This window comes from Diplotaxodon limnothrissa, linkage group LG20, assembly GCF_057381915.1.
Source record: "Diplotaxodon limnothrissa isolate DT_005_m linkage group LG20, D_limnothrissa_male_GT1.1, whole genome shotgun sequence".
In the NCBI taxonomy this organism is placed as follows: domain Eukaryota; kingdom Metazoa; phylum Chordata; class Actinopteri; order Cichliformes; family Cichlidae; genus Diplotaxodon; species Diplotaxodon limnothrissa.
In genome coordinates this window covers 10,106,383-10,123,363 of record NC_140615.1, presented here as the reverse complement: position 1 = coordinate 10,123,363, position 16,981 = coordinate 10,106,383, and the positions used below count along the sequence as shown (strand labels likewise).

The following is a 16,981-nucleotide window of genomic DNA, read 5'->3' as shown; positions in this document are numbered from 1 at the left end:
CTGCGTCAGGGCTTGTAAAACAGAGAGAACGACAAACATACTGAACATTTTCTGCCTTAAACGTCTTAAACAAACACTATCGAGCTAAATTGGATTTGAAACCAGCTTGATCAGCAAAAAAATCATGTTCGTTTGATCATAATATGCAATCTTTTGTGCGTGTATATCATGTGCGCGTGCATGCGAGTCAGATATGTGCAATGCAGGAATGTTCTTAGCCGGATCACACGCCGCACATTTGCACTAATCATATCAAGGTCCATCAGAGCTCCCATGACCAGCAACCTTTAATCTAATGTTCACCATGGACAAAAATATCCAGCCACTCACACATAGAAACACACACACAGACCCTCAAAATGAATAGTATGTAAATAACAACACTTACCGAAGGCGAATAAGGACAGGCAGATTGTTGCACTAATATAAAAGAACCATTCATGCAGAGACAAAATCTGTGTGTGTGTCTGTGTATGTGCGTCTGGACTGACCTGTAGGCTTATTTCTTAGCGTGTCTGTTCTTTTACATCTTAACCTTTTCCGTCTTTGATTCCAAGTGACAGGAGTCAGAGGCCAATTGGCTCCGATCAGAGGTCACGACCCTCATTGACCTCCCTGTCAGTTTGATGCTGATAAGAGTGGTTGAACTCTGCAAGAGCTTGCACTGGCAAGTGTGCATTTGTGTGTGTTTGAGTGTGTGGCAAAAGAGCAGATTGTAGTGCTTTGATGGATCAGAAGTAGTTGGTTCCGTTTTAATATATTAGAGTTACACTTTTAATTATCTCCGCTTTGTCTTGTCTCTTTAAGACTCACGTCACTTCAGTGGGACAGCTTTTGATAACACTATACAGGTGTATGCAGGGTTGAGGAAGTAATGCAGTTTTTAGCACGTCTCTCCCTCTATAGTGCCATAACTACTACAATCCATCAGATTTCTGTGATCAATGGTTTGCTTGGTAGACTAGTGAGAATAGTACAACATGGTCGAAGAGTAAGTAAGTCTTTTATTATGAAAGGTCACTACAAAGAAAGGTTAAAGAGAGGGAGAAAACAGTAATTACCTTCACTTTACGCCCTGCTATCCACATCTGATGTATTTCTCATCTTGTTCGTCTTTGTGTGCCACATGACAACTCCCTATCTTGGTATCAGATGGTTTTTCCAGCTTTCAGTTTGATTTGAAGGGAGCAGAGAATCCGTTTAACAACAACAACATAAAAAGAAGAAAGAAATCAATTGTAATTCCGAGTTTCTGAAAAGACCGCTGTCTCGAAAAGCGTATTGCATCTGGGTCGATAAACTCTTCACAAACTGCCACGGACAAAACTTTGGTCTTTCTCTTGCGCTCTGACTGCGACTTTTCAGACACCTCCATTCTGGAGCTTTATGGGGGTGTGAGGTGAAATTGGTTGACTTTCCATCACCGCGCTTTGCTGATAATGGCCAGAGATTCTGGTGATGGTGGGTGTCTGTGTGTAAACATCCTGCTGAATGTTGTCAGGGGCAGACAAACAGGCGGACAGGGTCACAGATGATGCTTGCTGCATTGTGAAATATCTGTAAATGCATGTGGTCAGTGGTATGCATGAACGCTTGTCTGTGTTTATTTGCCCTCCCATTACCTAAATGGCTTGATGTCTTGGAACAACACTCCATCATTCCAGACTTCGCTGTGTTGATGAGAGGTGTGGACCAGATTATTATTATGTGTGTGTGTGTGTGTGTGTGTGTGTATAAGAGACCTGGGTGGTAGGGGGGTGTAGAGTCCAAGAGACACCCCTCAACACAACACAGACCCAACCCCCCCCCCCCCCCCCCCAGCTTTGAAATTATGTCGGCATGGTTGCCGTTACCAAGGCAACTGTCCCATGAGTAAGGGTGGGGTGGGTGCAGCTGGTGCTTCATGACTGAGTCAAGGGTGTGCGTGTGTGTGTGCGTGTGTGTGTGTGTGTGTGTGTGTGTGTGTGTGTGTGTGTGTGTATGGTGGAGAAAGAATGTGTTTTTTTTCTCCATATTGAATAAGAGCCATTCATCGTGGTGAGGTCAAGATGGTCGATGTCTGAATGGTGCAAAGTTTTCCTGGGTGTGTGTGTGTATGCGTGTGTGTATGTGGGTGGGTGGATGTGCAGGGTAAAGACAGAGTTGTAACCAAACTGAGAGAATGGGTTAGTACGTGTTTGTGTGGATGCAAAGATCTAAATTTGTTTCAGCATTAAACATGTGCTGCTGACTCACCCACTGCACCCACTTTCCATCTTTGCACACACACAATCATATAAATATGTGTGTGTGTGTGTGTGTGTGTGTGTGTGTGTGTGTGTGTGCACGCGCGTGCATGTGTGTTCTGGTACATCCACTCTCAGTTCCCATCTTGGAGTGTCATCCTCCTTGTTATAATGCTGATTTAATGAACTCCAAGCTATGAGCTGTACTTTTCAGCCTGTCTTAACCAATAGGATCTTGTGACGCTGAATGGTGCCGTTATTTTTTACTGCAGAGGTGGTTTCATATTCAATTAGGCTGAGTTTTTTTTAAAAAACCCCCTTCATATTGAATTAAGCAAGGTCATGCTGCTCTTGAGGCGCACACGCTGTAATTCAAATGAAGTGCTGGATGCTTGAATGGGCCGAGCAAGGCATGAAATCCACCAGGCTTTGATTGCCTTGAAGAGGAAACACCATTCTGTTAAATATAAGCTGTGAAGTTGAGTACGCATGCTTCAAATTCAATATTCAACATAAATAGACCACTTTTAAAAAATAGTGAATGTCTTCTTATCATTATTATTTTGAAATTTGGTAGGGTTGGAGACACAAATCCCTTCGGGGTTGCATCAGGAAGAGCATCCGGCGTGAAAAATCTGCCAAATCAAACATGCAGCGCTACCCACTGTGGCGACCCCTCGTGAATAAAGAAGCAGCCCAAAGTAGCTCTTTTAGGAATGTGTAAAGAAAAGAGACTATAAGCTGAAAATTAACAAGTGCCAATCCCAGAAAGTTGACGATCAACTGGCTTATTGAGCATGCATCAAGAAATGAGTGCCATCACGAATAGCACATTTAAATGTAAACACAGCCCCACTTGAAAGTGCCGCAAAGCTTCTCCAAGATGTGCATCTTTCCATTCTGGTGTTTTGATGAATGTTGCACGCTATTTTTGGGTAGAGCTACTCAGTTCTATTGTCATTATCATTGTCAGTTGTGATAGAAGACAAATAGCAGTAGAAGAATTCAAGTCAATCGAAGCTGATGGCAGTGCACTACTCACCATTCATTTGCTGATTAAGGGGAAAACACTTCACTGTTTGCCCAGTGAATAAAAACAGAATGGCAGTGATGAATGGAGTGGTATAAAAAATAGGGGCATGTTTTCATTAGCACTGATTAGAACAGATTTTCTTCTCTTTCTTTCTTTTTTTTTTTTTTTTTGTATAATTTGCACGAATCATGTTTCACAGAACCTTCAGCTTTCAGGCCCTTCCACTGTGGAACCAGCTCTCAGTTTGGGTTCAGGAGACAGACACCCACTCTACTTTAAGATTATTCTTAAAACGTTCCTTTTTGATAAAGCATAGAGTAAGGATTGGATCAGGTGACCCTGAATCCTCTGTTAGTTACGCTGTAATTGGGCTGGGCTGCTGATGGCTTCCCATGATGCACTTGGTGTTTTGTCTCCCTAAGCCTGGTTCTGCCGGAGGTTTCTTCCTGTTAAAAGGGAGTTTTTCCTTCTCGGTCTTGCCAAGGGCTTGCTCATAGGGGTTTGTCTGATTGTTGTAGTTTTTAGTTATGAAAACTATGAAGCACCATGAGGAGACTGTTGTTGTGAATTGGAACTTTATAGATAAAACTGAATTGAATTGAATTGAAATCTGTTGTTAAGATGGAGGTGGTGGGTTAGGTGGGAGTCAGCTATTACTATAACCTTGGTCAAGGCTTTGTAAGGACTTTCGTCTGCATCTTTTGTCAGCAGCAACTACGTCAAACACTTTGAGCACACCAAACTAAAAGTCCCGATTGTGTTGCACTCTTTGTGTTTCTGATGCTCCTTCTGGGATTAATGAAGCTCAGATCAGTGTGAAGCAAAACAATTTACCTCTCTGACCGTTTGCTGAATATTAACAAAGTACCCGGGGAGATTTCACACTGAGCTCAAGTATAAGTTTCTGCTATCTACCTTTAGTGTGCAAGGCCATTCCTCTCCTACCGCGGCTCGCTCTCTGCTTCGCATTATCTTCCCATTTCCATTGAGTCATGTCTTCTTCTCTTTTTCTACCCTAATTTCCTTTCTGCTCATCCATCTCTTGTGTTTTTTTGCCTGACTGTCAGCATGTTGTGCTTCCTCTCATTTCTGTCTTCAGCATTTTTCTTGCATTCCTTCTGTCACCTCCTCCTTCTCCTTCTCTTTTTCCTCATCACCTGTTCTTTGCCTTTTTCTCTTGTCTGTATTTTTCATCCTTCTTGCCATTGTTTTCCTCTTTTCTCCCACAGTCACTGTCTTCCCTGCTCTTTCCCCCACCTGTCATCCATCCAATCACCATTTTTCATCTTGTCATCATAGCAGTGTTGCTGTTTCCCATCTTGCCTTTTTGCCGTTCTCCCCTTCTGTCACGGTTCTGGGTCCGTTGGACCCAGTATTTTGAGTTTCTTATGTTTTGGTTTATTTTGCATTATGGATTGGTTATTTTCTGGTGATACTGTTTTGATTGCAATTATATTCTGATTCTTTGGTTGTCTGATGGTGTTGATGATGATTGTGTTTGGTTTGGGTTGCCTGTGCTTGGTCTTCTCTGCCCGTATGTCCCTCTGTTTGTCCATGACGTCATTATGCCTGTTTACAAGTCTGTCTCTGTCTGGCGTGTGCTTCCTGTCTTATTTTGTAGGTCTGTGTCCTTTGTCAGTGCGTTCAGCTTTGTGCTCTCCCTGTCTCGTCAGTGTAATCTACGTCAGCCGTGTCTCCCAGCTGTTTCCTCTTTGCTCCGTTCACCTCTTGTATTTAGTGTCTGTGTCTTCCCCTACTCGGTGTCGCATCGTTAACGTCTGTTCACCCTCATGCCGTGTGTGGATCTCCCTGTGTCTCTCTGTGAATTCTTAGTTTGTAGTTTTCCCAGTTTAGTTTTGTATTTCCTATGTTCTGCCTCCTCAGCAATAAAGCTGCCTTTTGAGTTTATTCCCTCGTGCCTGTGAGTCCTGCATTTTGGGTCCTACTCCTGCCTGCCACACAGCCGACCATGACAGAACGATGCGACCATTTCCTGGACCCAGCGGATTCATCCCGGGAACATGACCTCTCCCGCATCCACCGCCTGATCGAGCGGGTCTCCCACGCTAAGGACGCTAAGACTATGGCAGTTGGGATTAACGCTATAGAAGCGATCCTGGAGGGGAGTCCTCATTTGCGCACACTAAGGGGATTTAGGGGCTTCATAGACCAGCTGCATGAAGCCCAGGAGGTGCTACAGGCTCGGGAGCTTGCAGCTTTTGTCCGCGCCCAGTATTCTTCGCCGAAGCCGTCGCATCGGCAGCAGCCGCAACACAAGGAGCTCTCCGCGGAGTCGGCCGCCGTACAGCAGCAATTGCAACAGAGGAAAGGCGTTTCCGCACCGCGGCCACAGAGCTCCACTTCTTGCCGCTCAGGGCTTAGTTCACCTGCCTCCTGCTTGGCGGCGATGTGGTCGCAGGACGAGGACGAGGACGTCTTTTCTCCATCGTCACCAGTTTCTCCTGTCGCCTCAGCCCCTGCCGCCAGGAGGAAGCGGCGCCACCGCCGTCATTCCTCACTACAACCGGAGCCCAATCACTCGTCAGAACAGCAGGCAATGGTGAGTGATACTGACTGTACCCCTATTGCTTCACCTGCAAATAGTAATGGGAACTGTTTTCTTCTCACGGCTAAGAGTAGTGAGGTGAAGGCGGTTTGTTCCATGGACGTTCACCCCGGCCCAGTAGAAAGAAAAGACTCCCTGACTCATTATGTTGATGCCTTTTCCGCTGAAGAACCAGAATGTATGGGCAAAACTCTGATTGTGCACCCTCTGTTGGAGCCTGCTAAGAACTTTTCTGTCGATACAGAGTTAACCCCGGACAGTTTGAATTCGGTTCTGACATGTACTGCTGAATCTATGAATGGCGCTGTGGGTTCGCAACCCAAGAATGGGGAGGGGGACTTAACGGGCTGTTTCTGCCCTGTTCTCTTAGAGCAGAGAAGCCTAAGCAGAACTGTTTCTTCTGAACTCCTTCAGCTAGTTAAACCGAGCCCTAGAGGCTCAGGGGAGCCTATACCACCCCCTGCATCACGCTCACTACAAACACCTCCTCAACCGTTAGCCCGTTCAGCAGCCCAGCTAGCTGTTCAGCTGCCCTCAGCTCAGTCAGCTGCCCAGTTAGCCACTCCGTTACCCGCAGCTCAATCATCTGCTCCTTCATCAGTTTCATTCTCCCCACAAGGGTCACTTCAGTCTTTCTCAACCCAGTCTCCTGCTGAGCAGCCATCTTTTCTCACTCGTATTAAGCAGGAAAACATGCTCAACAGGACTGTTTTCGTTCCTCGAAAGCTGGCCCGATTAGAGACATTTACTACCTCCAGGGCCTCCCCAGAGTCCGAGTTTCAACCCGCAGTTGACTCTGGACCCCTGGGGGCTAAGGAGTCAGCCGATGACTGCACCCAATTGTTGCCTCCTGAGCCTAACCTATGTGTTGCTCAGCCCCAGTCGGCATCAACGCTGCCAGAGGCCCGTGTGCCTGCTGGTCCTGTTCTGTCCCTGCCGGAGGCCCGTGTGCCTGCCGGTCCTGTTCTGTCCCTGCCGGAGGCCCGTGTGCCTGCCGGTCCTGTTCTGTCCCTGCCGGAGGCCCGTGTGCCTGCTGGTCCTGTTCTGTCCCTGCCAGAGGCCCGTGTGCCTGCTGGTCCTGTTCTGTCCCTGCCAGAGGCCCGTGTGCCTGCTGGTCCTGTTCTGTCCCTGCCAGAGGCCCGTGTGCCTGCTGGTCCTGTTCTGTCCCTGCCAGAGGTCTCCGCACCTGCTGGTTCCGTTCTGTGTGTGCCAGGGGCTCCAGTGCCCACTGGTTCTGAGACTGTTTTTGCTGGGGGGCCCGAGGAGCCCGTCCAGTCTCCTTCCTCGTCAGCTGGGGGGCCCGAGGAGCCCGTCCAGCCTCCTTCCTCGTCAGCTGGGGGGCCCGAGGAGCCCGTCCAGCCACCAGCTGCTCCACCTGCAGCCTCTGTGTCTCCACCCACGCCAGCTGCAGCCTCTGTGTCTCCACCCACGCCAGCTGCAGCCTCTGTGTCATCCTCCACGCCGTTGCCTGGTCCGGATTCAGCATCCTCAGCGTCGCCTGGTCCAGCGCATGCTTCGACTTCATCCGCCTCGCCTGGTCCAGCCTCCGCATCACCTGCAGTGGCCTCCTCTTCAGCTTCCTCATCAGCTGCTTTGCCCGGTCCGGCATCCTCATCTGCATCGCCCGGTCCGGCATCTGCATCTGCATCGCCCGGTCCGGCATCTGCATCTGCATCGCCCGGTCCGGCATCTGCATCTGCATCGCCCGGTCCGGCATCTGCATCGCCCGGTCCGGCGTCTGCTTCGGCGTCCTCTTCGCCCGGTCCGGCATCTGCATCGCCCGGTCCGGCGTCTGCTTCGGCGTCCTCTTCGCCTGGTCCGGCATCTGCATCGCCCGGTCCGGCGTCTGCTTCGGCGTCCTCTTCGCCTGGCCCGGCATCTGCATCGCCCGGTCCGGCGTCTGCTTCGGCGTCCTCTTCGCCTGGCCCGGCTCCAGCCTCCTCACCAGCCGCTGCCTCGCCTGGCCCGGCTCCAGCCTCCTCACCAGCCGCTGCCTCGCCTGGCCCGGCTCCAGCCTCCTCACCAGCCGCTGCCTCGCCTGGCCCGGCTCCAGCCTCCTCACCAGCCGCTGCCTCGCCTGGCCCGGCTTCAGCCTCCTCACCTGCCTCGGCCTCGCCTGGCCCGGCTTCAGCCTCCTCACCTGCCTCGGCCTCGCCTGGCCCGGCTTCAGCCTCCTCACCTGCCTCGGCCTCGCCTGGCCCGGCTTCAGCCTCCTCACCTGCTTCGGCCTCGCCTGGTCCAACTTCTGCATCGTCTGGTCCGGCCTCCGCTTCGCCTGGGGCTGCAGGGGCCACGAAGCCTTCAGGTCCCCTACTACCGCCTCCACATCGTCGGTCATCTGCCAGGCCGCTTGTTGGGCGTCTCCGCCACCGTAGGCGCCCTCCTGAACACCCTCCTGGACGCCGCCACTGCCTTCCGCGTGGCCGGCCCCCGGATCTGCTCTGTCGCCGCCACTGCCTTCCGCGTGGCCGGCCCCCGGAACTGTTCGCCCGTCGCCGCCGTTGCCGTGTGCACGGTCGGCCTCCAGAACTGTACGCCCGTCGCCGCCGTTTCCGCGTGCACGGTCGGCCCCCTGAACTTTTTGTGGACTCTTGGTGAGCTCTGGTTTCGTTTTGTTTTTGTTATGCTCTCCTGCGTTTTTTGGACTCTGGTGCTCCTTGTTTTTTTGTTTGGGCTCTGTCCCTCCATCCTGGACCCCCCTCCGCCCGCCCTGGCCTGGTGCTTTGTTGTGCCTTTTTTTTGTTTGGGGCTGTCGGGAGTCAGCCCTTAGAGGGGGGGTACTGTCACGGTTCTGGGTCCGTTGGACCCAGTATTTTGAGTTTCTTATGTTTTGGTTTATTTTGCATTATGGATTGGTTATTTTCTGGTGATACTGTTTTGATTGCAATTATATTCTGATTCTTTGGTTGTCTGATGGTGTTGATGATGATTGTGTTTGGTTTGGGTTGCCTGTGCTTGGTCTTCTCTGCCCGTATGTCCCTCTGTTTGTCCATGACGTCATTATGCCTGTTTACAAGTCTGTCTCTGTCTGGCGTGTGCTTCCTGTCTTATTTTGTAGGTCTGTGTCCTTTGTCAGTGCGTTCAGCTTTGTGCTCTCCCTGTCTCGTCAGTGTAATCTACGTCAGCCGTGTCTCCCAGCTGTTTCCTCTTTGCTCCGTTCACCTCTTGTATTTAGTGTCTGTGTCTTCCCCTACTCGGTGTCGCATCGTTAACGTCTGTTCACCCTCATGCCGTGTGTGGATCTCCCTGTGTCTCTCTGTGAATTCTTAGTTTGTAGTTTTCCCAGTTTAGTTTTGTATTTCCTATGTTCTGCCTCCTCAGCAATAAAGCTGCCTTTTGAGTTTATTCCCTCGTGCCTGTGAGTCCTGCATTTTGGGTCCTACTCCTGCCTGCCACACAGCCGACCATGACACCTTCTATCTACTTATTTATCCATCATTTTTCACTTTTTTATTGCATAGTTTTCTGTCACGCTTACGGCTTCTCTCTTCCCCCACCCAGTCCTGCTTTCTCCCCTGATTCCACTTCTTCCTCAATCCTTCCATACGTCCATCATTTGCCCCGCCACATCATTGCAGTATTATTTTTACAGGCACACTTTTTCAACTGCTCTCATCAACCGTCCTCGTCATCATTACCCATCAGTATTTGTTAATTTCCCAGACCAGGATTTCTGTTCCTGCCCTTTTGCCTCATCCCGCCCCCTCCTTTTCTCAACTGTCTGTCATCGTGTTGTGTTTTGACATTTTTCTCATTTTCATTTCCGAACTGTCTCCACCCATCAGACCGTTTTCATCTTGCTGTCACTTTGCCGTGTCATTTTTCTCATCTTCCCTCCTCGCTGTCGCTCTTCTCCCGTCTCCCCTCCCTCTTCCTTTCTTCTGACTTCATTCACCTTTGCTGTTTTACCCTCTCACTTTTATTTCAGGGTTTCACTGCACTTTGAACGTCACAGGTCTCAGGTGGTAACACAGTGAACACAACATTACAACAAATACCTTTTTATGCAAAAACATTTTATTTCTTTGTCCAACAGCCAGATGCACTTATAGAAAATATATTTGGAAAGAACACCTCAAGGCCGTCTGTTTTGTAGTAATTTGTACAACAAATATATTAACAACTGGAGTATTCTGGAGGGTTCTCATGTGCTACTCTTTGGATTCAAAGGCTAGCATTTTCTGCTTACTTCTTGTGTGGCGTTTTGCATAACTCTGATGTCAGAATTCCTTCAGCTGCAAGTAGGTTTTTCAATTTGATTTTAAATCCTCCCACAAAATGTCAGTATGATTCAAATCTGGGCTTTGAAGAGGCCATTCCATAAACCTTTATGGCCGATCGGCTTGTGCTCCTATTCTGTTGAAAGGCCTGATTTTGATTGAGTTTAAACTTTTGGACAGATGACCTCACATTATTCTATCCTGTTATCACAGCTGAATTAATGACTGCAAGCTGCCAAGTCCCGGTGGCGGTGAAGCATCCCAAAAAATTTCCCCTCTAACACACTTTACAATTTGTGTGCGATGCTTGTTTAAAAAACGTCTGCTGATTCTGTGGCCTGATAATCTTAGATTCATCTATTCAGACCAAAATCTTCCAGCAGACCTGGTTTTGGCAAACTGTAGTTTTGATCTTTTTTGGACAGCTTGGACTTTTTCCTGGCACGATAGCAGTGAAGGTCAAATGTGTGCAATCCTTTGCTGATCAGCTCCGTTAATAGTCGCCGTTTCAAAAAGGGAACAAATATTTGCTTGCTTGAATTTGTCAAGAAAGTCGACAGTTGACTGTGCACGCCAACTGGGAACAAAAGTCACACGGGCTAACAGCAGGACACTTCTTAATTGGACACAGTTGTGGGAACCTGTCATTCCGCCGTGTTAGCCATTTTGATGAATTTGGACATGGCCCAAATATATCTGATTCGAGTTTCTGTAAAATTACTTGAGCGTGATGGACTTGCACACTCTTTGTTGCCTGTTAGCAGTTAAAAACACATCAAGAAATGGTTGAACAGGAACTTCAGACTGCACATGTGTGCTTCTGAAGACTTTTCCAAAGCCTGCTTAACAGCAGTGAGAAAACCCACATCTATGGGAGCTGCAATGTTCAGTATAAGTAGCAGCTGTATTGCATGAATGTTAGCATTTAAGGCACCTTAACTGAGCCACCCACTTACAGTCAGCCCTACAGAATGCTTCCTCTATGCAACACTGGGGCTCTCATTCTTAAGGAATTTCACCTTCTGTGCTCAACAGTTTGCTATCTGTTTTATTGCAAATGATTTGATTTATGCTGGTTTTAGGGTATTATACAGTTAATAGGTGTTTCCAAGTGTTTCTGTCAGTACTGGCATTAGGCTGGGCCAAATAGCATAGACATCACCCAGCCACATTGTTTGGCCCCGTCTGGGAAATTCACAGGCATTTCCACATCAGGCTAAATATGTAATTTCCCTGGTTTGTGTACCAAAGGTTGATCTGAAAGCTGCTCAGAATACCTGTAGAGGACTCTTCCACTTCAAAATCTAGCCTAAATGCAAAGTTTTCTTTGAAGCTGCACTTTAGAGCTGCTTAATGAAAGTGAAGTTGTTTGAATTATAGTGCAAACTGAGACTTTTGTTCAGCTATTTGCATTTCTGCAGCTCGTCAATCTGAACAAAGAGGAAATAAACTTAAACGAAAACTTTTCAGCAGCTCACTGTGGCTAGTTAGTATCACCAGATTTAAACACTCTTTTTGTTACCTGAACAAACAAGTGTTAACTTCAGCTGTGACAAATACCTTTGGCCCCAGTTTGCTGCTTATCACTTCTTTGTCTTTGAATGTTATGCATTGTCCTTTATGCAGTATGACAGTTTCGGGGATTTTTGCCTTCTGTCACTTGCTTTTTCTGTCCTCCTTCTCATTTTCGAGCTCTACAAAACAGCGTTTGCTTGCTTGCTCAAACTTGAGATTGGCACAAATTGGCAAAATGGACAAAAAGGTTAAACAGGTTTCAGCTTTATCAGATTACACTGAAATCTGATCGAGACCGTGTCTGTACAAACAGAATAAAAATTCAGTTAGCTTCCTGTTACAACTCTGCATTTGCTTTGTACAAAGTTAGTTTACATTGGTAGCAAAACTATGAATGCAAATTCACACTCCTGCCACACTAGGAAACAATATATTAACCGTGCCTCCATCAGGTAATTTCCCACGGGATCTACCAACTTTTTAGGAAGTTTTTTTTTCCCACTACAGCGACTATTATTTTGCTCCCCCCAAACCCCTGCTTTGAGTGGAAATACAGCTGTTGTGTATAATGCATCTCAATGCGCAATGTTAGGTCAGATTAAACTGCTTGAAGAAAGAAAAAATGCTGTGGTTCACCAACTGCACCACATATACGCTTACAGCTCAAACAATCCAAAGTTATGCATGATGGTTTTAATAAAGTCGTGCTCTCTGCCAACGAGACAAATGCAAGTTGAATTGTTCTTTTTCCATATATACCAATCTGTCTTTGGGTTCGGTTTGAAGATTTAGCTTGGAAATTTGCTTTTGTGCATCCCTTCTCAGTTCAATTTAAAGCATTGCAGGAGAGCCTGGTTGATAAATAAGAGTATGCAGTTAGCTATTACTGTTTTTAAAGTTTGAACCACTTTTATAAGCTCTTTCTACCCCTCACTGCTATGTAGAGCTGCCAATGTGTGAAGCCATGTCTGGTGCTGCTGTAAAGCCTATATGTTTATGCTTTAGTTTTGCCAAATCCGATCTACAGAAGAAGACGTGGCAGATAAAATATGAAAGTTAGCACGAGACAGACAGACATGCAGTTTCTGTCCTTGTTCTGAAATCAGTCGATCTCCCCGCACCATAGTTCTCATAGTTTACATGGTGCAATCATTAAAAAAAGCAATCTGTGCTCTCATTATCTGAGGTTTCAGATCCGGTTGTTATCATCCAGTCTGTCTAGAGATGTGTAAGTATTGTTTGTCTACGTTTGTTTATTCACGAGAGATACATTTCAGTATTCTGTGTTTGAACATAGTGACCAACCTGGTAAGAAAAAATGAGGCAGCAAAACAAACAACTGCCAGTTCCGTTTGTGATTGGCGCTGCAGGCGTGGGACAGTCTGTGTCTTTGCGCAACACGTCACTTTATCTCAAAGATGATCCGAGTGATGATCTGTTAAGACAAAATTTGCGTCATAGTTAGGTTTATTAATTCTCACAGTCTGTTACTTTGAAAACCTGCATTTATTGTTGATTTTTACACAATTGCAACCAAACTGCGAATGGAAAAACCCGCGTATCAAAGTACTGGAAGGTATATTTTATTCGCCCCAGTCACACTGGCCTTTAGATTTGTCAGTGACCATCCAACAACCACCAGTTGGGAGGAAAAAAATTTATATTCCCCAAATGGTTGCAAGTGGTTTCTGGCAGTCGCTAGTGTGAAAATGGTTGCAGAGACAGTGCTGTATGAAATTCTCCTCGAGATTGCTTTGTTTGCTAGCACATTGGTCATCAGCGGTTTACAGACATGTCTGCAAAAACTTAAAAGCTATTTGTCATTTATTAGTAAAACTGTAAAAAGCACGGAGGCTGTTGGACCTTTTCTATGGTGGAAAACACTTCTTCATATACAGTAATGCCTAATGAATAAGACAAAGATTAGATTTTTATTGCAAACAACAGATTTCTTTCAGTTTAATGCCATTTTTGTTCCAGATTCCCTTGAATATTTTTAAAAACTGATAAGAATGGAGACCCTTATTTTGTGTTTTTTCTCTTCTTTTTTCTTCTTCTCAGAGCTGATCCAGAATGGCCGGCTGCTCACGCTACCCCTGATGGCGGGAGACCTGCACTCCCTGCTGCCCGATGAAGACAGGAGACGCCTTTATGTGGCCATGAAAGATGGCCTTCTGTCTACCAGTATGGATGACATAACGCAAAACCCACGCAAGGTTAGAACCGCAGGACGCGAGCACACATTTGCTTACCATTTAAGGAAAGGTAGACTCAAGAGATGTAACACAAAATACACACATAAAACACACAGTCAGATGACAGCAGATGAGATAGCTGATGTGTCAGAGACTTAATAGGGCTAATTGCTGATGGTTTAAGAGGAAAGTCACACCCTTCTAATATCCCCTCTAATCTCTTATCTTTGTCAAATTCCTTACTTGTGCTGCACAAAAGCTCCGCTTTTCTTCCTCTGACCCTGTTTTGTGGTTCTTAGCTGAACAAACAATTCACTTACCATTCATTTCGATTTAGCATGGAGACAGAAACAGTGTTCAAAAAGCAGAAAGAGGCTGTGCCACATTTCCACCTCTATTCAGCTTTCTCCTTGGCAGCCAAGCTGTCCATATTTGATAAAAATGTCTCCACCTTTTGAGCAGAAGGTGATTTTTTTTGGCCTGATCACTTAGTATTATTTAGTTTAGCAATTGGTAAATGGAAAAAGTACAGAAGTTGGGAATGTACACTTAAAGAAGGGGCTACGCTTTAAAAAAAGAAGGGGGGAGAAAACTTTAAAAAAGAAGACACATACAGATAGGACTGTAATGGATTCCATTCAAGCCACAATTATTTTATGCACGTTTCTTACATCCTAACTTCCTCTGCTTTCCACATTTACTGCTCAAAGGCACGATTGCCTCTGTTGGCACCAATACGGAGGTATTATGCTTCAGACGAGAACAGCTAAACTTTAGATGAAAAACGACTGCACGAGGTCAGCCGCACAGCATATTTTTGGTTTGCAAAGACTGCACAAGCGCATCTCTAGATTTTATACACTAGTGAGCGGGTCAATATTTGATTTGATTAGCTTTTTCACATATCAGTAAAGTGAAGCTTAGTCAAACGAAGACTCTGCCCAGCACATAAGCAATACACAGGAATGTGGAAGTGCCACAATAATATTCCGACCAACCCAAGACTTGCTGCGAGATGCGGCGCTCCTTCGTGGTGGCTGTTAGATGTGGAAGTTTTGTTACAGTATCTAGTTTCATTCTGCAGCTTTAGCACGGTATCGAGACAGCCAGTCAGGTAGAGTTCAGGGTCACAGCAAGGACACAGAACAGTGCTGGCTTTCTTAACCCTGCCCAGCCGGATCAAATCAATACCCTCATCAGTCAGACGTGCATGCAAGCTGTCAGAGAGCCAAACAGGTAGAAGAGCAGAATAAAAAACAACCAGCGAAACCGACAGACAGCCATCAGTTGCGCTGGCCAGCCACCCACTCAGTCAGGCAGTCAGCCAGCATAAGGATAGATAGTCACAGTCAAATCATAACTCAGCTCTGTGCGGGCTGTTAAGTTACATATTTGTACATCCAGTATTTATAGGCTGTTTGTACCTTTCCAGCCTGTGTGCAGTCCCCCCCCCCCGGTGTTAAAATCACTCAGTGCCATGTTCTCAACATTTCTGTTTATTTTCTCAGAGCTTCTTATCAATGTTGCCTGAGACAATCTGGATCCTGTTTTTATTTATATTATCTCCTCCCGACTTTACCCACACTTATGCACAGTGGACGTGCGGTTTTTCTGCTATATAAAAATCAGTGTGGCTTAGAGAGACGATCTTATAATTTATTATAACATTTAAATCACATTTTTCTTTGATCGGGGGGAAAAAAAAATACTCAGGCCATTCTTTCTGTGTGAGTCAACAGCTTGCAGCTGCTGTAACACAAAGGGTCACCAGGGGTTTAAATGTTTGTTTGCGGCTTTTTGTTTGCTTACAGTATTTGTTCTTCTCTCCTTTCATTTTCTCTGTTTTGAATCTTCTCTCGGCTCTGAAAACGACTCCAAAAGTACAGAAATTTAAATTTTTTTCTAGCTTTTTTCCCCCCTTGTTCCTTTTACTTTTTAAAATATGTTCCCTTTTTACAAAAACCCACATTTACATCTTCTGTTTCGTATAAACTGACAACCAGCATGTTTTTCACAGAGGGGTAAAATCCCATTAACCGCAGACTTTACCTGTTGAGACTCCCTTAGTGGTGGTCCGTGTTCCTGTCAGTGTGTGGTATTCGGAGATAAACGGGGTCTGTGGTCTCTAATCTAATCTGATGGTCTCAGCCCCGCACCAGCCTCTGTGGGAATGACTGCATCGTGGAACAATTAGTGTACATCCAGAAATTGTTTCCTGAAACCACCGCCATTTGTCATTAATCACTTTCTACAATCTCCTGTCACTTCTTCACATCTTCATTCACCCCAAATACAAAAAAGAGAGATAAAAACTACAATCAGTGCACAGATGTGTTTTTTTAATTAATAAAGTGCACTTGTTACAATTTATATACACATTTACTTCCTAATGCAGTGTGAAGTTGAGGTCTTGAATTCACTTCTGACACCTGAACAGCAGTTTGTGTATCACGTACTTAGCGACAAGTGCAGACATTCGCTTACTGTATCGATTACATCTCGGTCTCACCGTTCTGCTCTCCAGGGGAATGACTGTCTCAGGGAAATATTTAGATTAGTCATGTTGAAGCCATTTGACACTAAGGCTCACCTCATTCTCGCTCTCGCACTCTCTCCCTCACTGCACACCATCCCAGCCTCTGTTGTTTCCTCCCTTACTGGCTTTACATGAAAGCATTCTCCATTATAGAGTTTTTATTATACGCTGATTAAGTTTACACTGAAGCAAACAGTGTGGTTTAATGTGATTAAGCTAACAAGTGCAAGACAAACACTTCTCTGATTGCTTTAGTTTGTTAAATGGCGAAGTCATCCATTTTTCACGTTACAAATGTACCTTTTCATGTGTGATCATCTTACCTGAACCCAGGATGACCTCACACAACCAAACCTAAACAGACCCAAAGAAAAAAACTTAGCAACCTGAGGGGTTTATTACACCACACTGATTCTCACAGCTTAAACAACAACAACGGGGGAAAAAAAGAGACGTCGACATGTGGATCTCGATTATTCTCTGACTCTTCACAAAAGGCACAGATCTCTCTCATTTGTGCATTACACAGTGTGGAAAGATATTTTTTTTGGAGCAATGTCATTTATTTTCTTCTTGAAGCCCTTATCAAAGAGCTCACATACAAAGTGAAGTAAATACCATATATCTTCCTCTGAGCCAGGGTCTTCAAAATCCATCGTGTGGGCTTTATGGCAGCCCACACGATGCAGGA

At 46.0% G+C, this 16,981-nt stretch overlaps 1 protein-coding gene across 3 annotated transcripts in view; it reads left to right on the top strand.

Moving 5' to 3' along the window:
• Positions 1–16,981, top strand: part of sema3h (sema domain, immunoglobulin domain (Ig), short basic domain, secreted, (semaphorin) 3H) — a 53,581-nt gene that overhangs the window by 10,855 nt on the left and 25,745 nt on the right. For all 3 annotated transcript variants that reach the window (XM_085343868.1, XM_085343867.1, XM_085343869.1), the window contains exon 2: positions 13,621–13,775. In XM_085343868.1, the coding sequence (XP_085199994.1) occupies positions 13,621–13,775 (155 nt within the window). The remainder of the gene's footprint in view (positions 1–13,620; positions 13,776–16,981) is intronic.